Source organism: Cebidichthys violaceus, unplaced genomic scaffold, assembly GCF_023349555.1.
Source record: "Cebidichthys violaceus isolate CVI_PGR_0920_01 unplaced genomic scaffold, fCebVio1.0.p SCAF_52, whole genome shotgun sequence".
NCBI classification, from domain to species: Eukaryota; Metazoa; Chordata; class Actinopteri; order Perciformes; family Stichaeidae; genus Cebidichthys; species Cebidichthys violaceus.
In genome coordinates this window covers 1,648,533-1,657,249 of record NW_027176728.1, presented here as the reverse complement: position 1 = coordinate 1,657,249, position 8,717 = coordinate 1,648,533, and the positions used below count along the sequence as shown (strand labels likewise).

The 8,717-nt window shown below is 40.9% G+C and overlaps 1 protein-coding gene across 1 annotated transcript; it reads left to right on the top strand.

Moving 5' to 3' along the window:
- Positions 1–67: 67 nt before the first annotated feature.
- Positions 68–2,561, top strand: coa3b (cytochrome C oxidase assembly factor 3b). The gene is made up of 2 exons (XM_068731543.1): positions 68–832; positions 2,189–2,561. Exons 1-2 carry the CDS (start codon positions 523–525, stop codon positions 2,293–2,295), a joined length of 417 nt encoding a protein of 138 aa, XP_068587644.1. The 5' UTR covers positions 68–522; the 3' UTR covers positions 2,296–2,561.
- The last annotated feature ends 6,156 nt before the right edge of the window (positions 2,562–8,717 follow it).

Sequence of the window (8,717 nt, the reverse complement as noted above, 5' to 3'; positions counted from 1 at the left end):
ACTTGTTTTACAAACATTGAGTATTAGCGTTGTCTATTTGAGCTGCTATTTTATTTAAGCTCGAGGCCTATCGCACCATATCGCAATAAAAGATTGTAGATCATATCACAAACACTTCCCAGAAAAAAATTGTTGCCCCATTTGTGGCTATATATATATATATGTATGTGTATATATGTATGTATGTGTATGTATGTATATGTGTGTATACTGTATATATACACATACAGAGACAACCCTTCTCACATACACTAGGTGTCCCTGTGTCTTTTGGTTGTCTGTTGAAAGTGCTGATTGCCACACTGGCACAGGTGTGGCTCGAAGGTTAATATAAATCATTTAATATGTAAAAAAAAAAAAAAAATGTAATACAAATGTGGCTGTAAATTTGGATTTTGAATTGAAAGTATAGCCAAAGATCAACACCTTTCAGTCGATTCATTAGTGTACAGTAGCCTAAACTGTATGTTACTAAAGCCACATAATGAACTGTAACATGAACACAACAGCTTTCGGTTTGACATGAACATTTATTTACAATCGGATCAGTCAACGCAACCATTGTACACACTCCGATGCAGTAGGTGGCGGTATGCGCGTTTCTTTGTAGAGGAACGCTTCCGGTTCACGCGACTTCCAAGCAGCAGATTATCCAAACAAGTCATGGCGGAGAAGGGAGCTGAAGGATCCGCGAAACCTGCACTGTCGGTGGCGGAGCAGCAGCTCTTCCGCCGCCGACAGGAGCTCGACTACTGGAAGAAGAACGCGGCGCGGCTCCGCGGCCGGAACCTGCTGACCGGCCTGGCGATCGGGGCGTTTGTGGTCGGCATGTGTATCCTTCACTGGTGTCCTGGTCGGATGGATGTCAGAAGCTATTACACAAAACACACGACACGCTTCGTCCTTCATTCAGTTGCTTGAAGGATATAATAATAATAATTAAAAAAAAAAAAAGAGTTAAAATCTACAATGAAATATGAGCTGTGAAGTAGCGTCATGAATTAAATTAATTTACTCGATTAAAGTGAAGATCTCATCAAACAGAACATGTAATTGTTTGTTTTTGGAACCAAATCTAATAAATAATTAACTTTTTTTTAAATTATTATTTAAAAAATGCATTCAATTCAAACATTACATTGTTTTGCATTAAACCCCGTTTGTCACCAGAGGGTGCCAAAGTATTAATGCTGACAATAATAATATGTGTAGCACAGAGAATCGTGCTCGTTACAGTAACTTCTTCTGCTCTGTAAAATGCTGTAAAAATCACCGCTTTGTTGAATCGTTATTGGAATTATGTTTAACAATATATATTGTTATTAAATTATATGATTAACCTTAATATGAACAACTGAAATTGAAAGTCATAATGACATGAATTGATATCTGCCTTTTGTAGAAGCAGTCGTCAGGTCCTCTATAGTTTAAGATGAGACTGATTTTAGTCAATATTTTTTCTGGTGATAGAATTATTTATTAGGGCAGATTAATACCAATTTGAGATAATCCCATCGGTCGAGGCCGATTAACAAAACAAATGAATGCAGCCTCCCCAGTGCGACAAAGCCAACAGCAGGGAAGGTCGCGTAACTATCATTGTTTATTTATATTTAAGTATATTTATTCATATTTAAGTTCATCAATTCTTTAGACTATATTAAATTGTTGTATTTTATCAAATGCGAAAAAAAGAAGAAAAAAAAACAAATGAGGGTTTTGGTGTTTTCATGAGATTTGTTGACGATAAGGAACACAGAAAGTCTCCAGACATTCAGACCAAGAGGACATGACAACTGCTTCATGAAGGCCAATGTCAAGTCATATCGCCTCGAATGCAATTTGTCAGGAAATTCAGAAAACATAACTTTATTTATGATCCCTTTTTTATAATACTGATAATAAATAAAATACGTGTAAGTAAAATTAATATGTCAAATTTATTTTCCCTCGTTTTTGTTCAGAAAGATATTTGGATCCTCAAGAGCTGAATGTGTTCACCGTCTCTCTTAACTTACCGAGCACTATTTCATGTATTTAATCTGCGAGGGTTATTCCGTATGACTTATTCCCAAAAGGATAAGGTCTCAGTGTCCCGTCCAATAATGACTCAATGAACAACATTCATAACAAAAAGACACATCTAAATACCCAACAAGGTGCTTTTCTTTGACCTGCGGCCGTCCAGTTAGCTACACCATCCTGTCCGTCAAACAGGAGAGAATCGTGGAGGAGCTGGACGAGGAAGTCAAGGTCCACATCCTCAGAGGGCCAAGAACCGGCGCCAACTCCTGATGACGCTGACCACGAGCCGCGCTGGACTCGCTGCTCCCTGGCCCTTGTGCGTGGCGTCTGTAGACCGCCTGGTGACATCACACCGGCTGTAATGAGTCACGTCCGCTGAGCTTCTCCTACTGAAGGGGAAACAAATGTATTGTTGAATTATTTTCTGCATTAATATAAACCTACTCTGAATAAAATGTTGCCTCGACACACTGAGGGGAAAAAAATAATTTTGCGGATCCATAAATTTCTAAATAAATTCCTCATATTTTCTGACATTTCTTTCAAGAATTGCAGTTTGTCATTAATTATAAGGGGAAATAAAGTGTTTGTTCATTTGATACATTTCCAATTGTTTCAAATCAAATGCTGGAGTAACCTTGAGTTCATATAGTAAGTGCACAGCTGCTCAGGAGAACATGCACACATGTCGAACGTTTTAGAACCAAACTCGATTCACAAATCTTGCAATTTATTGTCATCTCTCAAATCATACAAGAATGCAGCATGCACGTGGTGCAAACGCCTTTTACAAATCCTTTATTATTTTTTCCTCTAAAGCCATGTTGTGCCACATCAACACAGAAATATAACGATTATGTCGAGGAACAACACAAGGAGAGTGAGTGAAAAGACATTTGATACTCAAATACATTGTTTTGTCTAGCAGTCAGGGGTGGACGTATTTGAATGTGTGCTTGAACTGAACATTGAAATTTGTGTTAAGGGTCAGGTATATCTGGTAGATTGAAGTGTTGTATAAAAAAACTAAAATGAAATCCATTCAATCAAAGAATAATAAAATGACAAAAGAAACATCAAATATGTTCTTAACGGATTCTAAAAAACCGACCGGTTCATAATTGCACACTCAATTTCAGAAGGCCTAATTTCACACACACCTGTGCCAAGGTGAACGCATTTTATGCAAAACCAATGAGTCCAGAGGAGTTCCACGCACACACATTTCAGGCATACTACCGCTAGGGGCTGTTCATTATCACATGACTCAGTGGGAAATCGGGTACTTTGCCCGTCACGTTGACCTAAGACTTCGGAGAGGCGGGGATGGAATAGACAGTGGCGGATGACTCCGCTTTGTCGATTGGTCACTTTCAACCCTCACTGTCTCGGCACGGTGTCATCTTGTGATACGCACGCCGCACTTCCAAAGTTTTCAATCATGAAAATGTTTTGTTTTCTGAGGGCCCTGTTTTTTTAAAGACTATTTATTAATATATTAAACATTTATACAGAATGCAGGTGTGTGATGTCTATGCAGGTAGATATATTTGCTTATGCATACAGTTGTGGTCAAAAGTTTACATACACTTGTAAAGAACATAATGTCATGGCTCTCTTGAGTTTCCCCGTTATTTCTACAACTCTGATAGAGTGATTGGAACAGATACTTCTTTGTCACAAAAAACATTCATGAAGTTTGGTTCTTTCATGACTTTATTATGGGTTAACAGAAAAAGTGATCAAATCTGCTGGGTCAAAAATATACATACAGCAGTGCTAATATTTGGTTACATGTCCCTTGGCCATTTTCACTTCAATTAGGCGCTTTTGGTAGCCATCCACAAGCTTCTGGCAAGCTTCTCGTTGAATCTTTGACCACTCCTCTTGACAGAATTGGTGCAGTTCAGTTAAATTTGATGGCTTTCTGACATGGACTTGTTTCTTCAGCATTGTCCACATGTTCTCAATGGGATTTAAGTCAGGACTTTGGGAAGGCCATTCTAAAACCCTAATTCTAGCCTGATTTAGCCATTCCATTACCACTTTTGATGTGTGTTTGGGGTCATTGTCCTGTTGGAACACCCAACTGCGCCCAAGACCCAACCTTCGGGCTGATGATTTTAGGTTATCTTGAAGAATTTGAAGGTAATCCTCCTTCTTCATTATCCCATTTACTCTCTGTAAAGCACCAGTTCCATTGGCAGCAAAACAGCCCCACAGCATAATACTACCACCACCGTGCTTGACGGTAGGCATGGTGTTCTTGGGGTTAAAGGCCTCACCTTTTCTCCTCCAAACATATTGCTGGGCATTGTGGCCAAACAGCTCGATTTTTGTTTCGTCTGACCACAGAACTTTCCTCCAGAAGGTCTTATCTTTGTCCACGTGATCAGCAGCAAACTTCAGTCGAGCCTTAAGGTGCCGCTTTTGGAGCGAGGGCTTCCTTCTTGCACGGCAGCCTCTCAGTCCATGGAGATGCAAAACACGCTTGACTGTGGACACTGACACCTGTGTTCCAGCAGCTTCTAATTCTTGGCAGATCTGCTTTTTGGTGGTTCTCGGTTGACTCTTCACCCTCCTGACCAATTTTCTCTCAGCAGCAGGTGATAGCTTGCGTTTTCTTCCTGATCGTGGCAGTGACAAAACAGTGCCATGCACTTTATACTTACAAACAATTGTTTGCACTGTTGCTCTTGGGACCTGCAGCTGCTTTGAAATGGCTCCAAGTGACTTTCCTGACTTGTTCAAGTCAATGATTCGCTTTTTCAGATCCATGCTGAGCTCCTTTGACTTTCCCATTGTAGCGTTTGTGGGCGTTTGTATCCAATGAGCCCTATTTAAATGGCCTCAGAGAAGTCATCAGCTGTAGTCACTCATAATCACTCACAAGAAGTTAAGAGGCCATGCTATGAAGCTCATTTCATTGACACAACTTTCTAAGTCACCAAAATTGCTAATTCATGTTGCTGTATGTATATTTTTGACCCAGCAGATTTTGTCACTTTTTCTGTTAACCCATAATAAAGTCATGAAAGAACCAAACTTCATGAATGTTTTTTGTGACAAAGAAGTATTTGTTCCAATCACTCTATCAGAGAAAAATCAGAGTTGTAGAAATAACTGGAAACTCAAGAGAGCCATGACATTATGTTCTTTACAAGTGTATGTAAACTTTTGACCACAACTGTATGTGTTCATGATTATGAATATATATGTTTAAACATATATATACACACAGGGGTGTGAATATATATGTTCATACAAGTGTGTGAATATATATGTTTAAGCATATATATACACACAGGTGTGTGAGAAATATATTTTCTTACACACCTGAGAAAATATACAGGTGTGTGAATATATATGTTCATGCAGGTGTGTGAATATATATGTTCATGCAGGTGTGTGAATATATATGTTCATGCAGGTGTGTGAATATATATGTTCATGCAGGTGTGTGAATATATATGTTCATGCAGGTGTGTGAATATATATGTTCATGCAGGTGTGTGAATATATATGTTCATGCAGGTGTGTGAATATATATGTTCATGCAGGTGTGTGAATATATATGTTCATGCAGGTGTGTGAATATATATGTTCATGCAAGTGTGTGAATAAATATGTTCATGCAAGTGTGTGAATAAATATGTTCATGCAGGTGTGTGAATATATATGTTCATGCAGGTGTGTGAATATATATGTTCATGCAGGTGTGTGAATATACTGTGTATATATGTTCATACAGATCAGTGAATATGTTTTGCAGGTGTGTAAATATATATGTTTATGCAGATGTGTGGATATATATGTTTTTACAGATTGGTGAATTTATACAGGTGTGCATAAACAAGAATGTTTTCCGCTTTGAGATACTGTTCTTGGAGATTAGACTGCCTCATGCCTGGGAATGGCAGATCGAGTCGCTCACTGATCGAGCTTCTGAGTCCATTAAGAACACAGGGTAATGGATGGCCTTCAAAATACACAACCCTATTTAACTTGGCCCTAGTTCTCTTTTCTACAGTGACCTCAAGTCATAGCTAAGATTCCCTGATAACAAACAAACAAAAACATATAAATATAAAATGATCTAAGCTTCCTCAAGAAGAAGAGCCTTGGCTGAGCCTTCATCAATACAGCATCAGTGTTTATTTTTACAGTTCAACTTACTGTCCAGGTAGACCCCAAGACATTTGCATGACTGGACAGAGATACCTCCTTATTCCTTCTGAAATCAATAACTAACTATTTGGTCTTTGCAACATTTAATTAAAAATAAATGTGCATCACATCAACCTCTCATTTTTAGGCCAAGTCAATGCCTTGGGCAAGTAGACCAACTGGGGCAGTCTCTCTGAAAACGTTTGGATTTTACAGGACTCCTGGCTACGCACACAGTCAGTGGTATAAAGTGAGAATAAAAAGGATACAATCGGGCCCTGCTGTGCTCCGCTTTTAGTTAACATAGTGTCAGATAGGTGAAGAGTGTGAAGCAGTTGGGATGAGGATCAGCACCTCTAAATCTGAGGCCATGGTTCTCAGCAGGAAACCGGTGGATTGCCCACTCTGGGTAGGGAATGAGTCCTTACCCCAAGTGAAGGAGTTCAAGTACCTCGGGGTCTTGTTCGTGAGTGAGGGAACAATGGAACGTGAGATTGGCCAGAGAATCGGAGCAGCTGGGGCGGTATTGCAGTCGCTCTACCGCACCGTTGTGACAAAAAAAGAGCTGAGCCGCAAGGCAAAGCTCTCCATCTACCGGGCAATCTTCATTCCTACCCTCACCTATGATCATGTGGACTGGGTCATGACCGAAAGAATTAAATCGCGGGTACAAGCGGACGAAATGGGTTTCATCAGGAGGGTGGCTGGCATCTCCCTTAGAGATAGGGTGAGAAGTTCGGTCATCCGTGAGGGACTCGGAGTAGAGCCGCTGCTCCTTTGCGTGGAACGGAGCCAGTTGAGATGGTTCGGGCATCTGGTGAGGATGCCACCTGGACGCCTCTCTAGGGAGGTGTTCCAGGCACGACCAGCTGGGAGGAGACCCCGAGGGAGGCCCGGGACCAGGTGGAGGGACTATATCTCCAAACTGGCCTGGGGGCGCCTCGGGATCCCCCAGTCAGAGCTGGCTGATGTGGCCCAGGAAAGGGAAGTTTAGGGTCCCCTGCTGGAGCTGTTGGCCCCGCGACCCGATCCCGGATAAGCGGTTGAAGATGAGATGAGATGAGAGATGAGATGAGTGTCAGATAGGTTCTGTTTTTATCAAGCCTAACAAACTGAGGTCGAGCCAAAAGTGAAATCTAAGACCCAAGTGACAGCTGTATTGTGCAGTTTGAAAATGATTCATTTTTTAGCTAAAGGTGTGGTTGCATTAAAAGCACTACAAAAGTAAAAAAAAACATGATCCAAACAGAGCTGGCAGTTGTTTCAAGATGGCTGTAAATACTGTGAAGCAAAGCAAGTTGTGCGTCCTTTACTCCCACGACCTTCCTGTATGCAAATTGTAAGGGATCCTGAGCCCTGTCTACTCAGGTGACCCAGTACAACCCATTCAAAACAGTTCATTATGTGCAACGTCAGGGCTGTAGGTCTCAGGCGAATGAGACGACTACCCCTCACATTGGTTTATGGGGTGGGGGATTTGAACAAGACAAGGTGTTTTCCACATAACTGGAATGTTTGATGAAGACAGAGACAAAGAAAAGATTGAATGAAGGACTGAGCACAAATGGTCAGCGCAGAATTTCAGGGTGTGTGATTGGACACCATCGGGGCCTGCTGCCTTGTTAGCCTTAAGGCGCTTTAACTGCTGTCAAACCTCTTCAGCATTAACATAAGAATGGCTGGGCAACGGTCCTCAGCACTACTCAGTGCAAGAGATGAAAAAAAATTCATCAAACCTTGTGAAAGAACTGATTTGCCTTATTCATATTTATCCCAGAACCCCCAAAAATGTAACTACTTGTCCCATAGCCAGTAAAATATTTAGCAAATGAAGCAAATCATTGGCATATATTTTGGGAGTGTCCAGTGATAAAAAGCTTTCTGGGCGGAGTTTCACAAAATATTAAAAAGCATAATTAACACTGACCCGTCCCTGCAATTTTCCACATTATTTTTAGAAAAAGATGTAGTATATCGGGCCGAACACACCGGCCCGACTTCGGCTGCCGAAACTGCCAACATTGGGCCTTGATCAGAAATAACAAGACCCAGCATCGGGCCAAATACACCGGCTGCCGACACTGCATCACTGGGCCGCAATCACGCCGCCAAAATGTCAAAACTGGCCCATGTTTTGGCTGCATGTGTTTGTTGTAGGAGATGCAATGTGTGTGGGTACTGTGGAGTTCTGTGAAGGCAATAAAGTACTTTCTGTTGAGTAACAAGTAAAGCTTACTTTTACAATTAGTAAAATAATGCAAATGCTTTTACAACGAGTAATTGGCTATGAGTGATTGATTACATTTCTCACATTGCTCATTGCCTTTTTTGTTTTGGCATATCTGGTTTTCCATTGGTTGCCAATCGTACTGAATAACAACAAATACAATGACATTGTGAAATGGCCTACAAGGACCAAGGACTAAACACCAGGATGTTAAACTCTGCTTTGCATGGCTGCTGGGTTTCCGAAAGGATTAACCGTGAAAGCACAGGTGAGATTAAGACGACCAAAAGAGACAGGA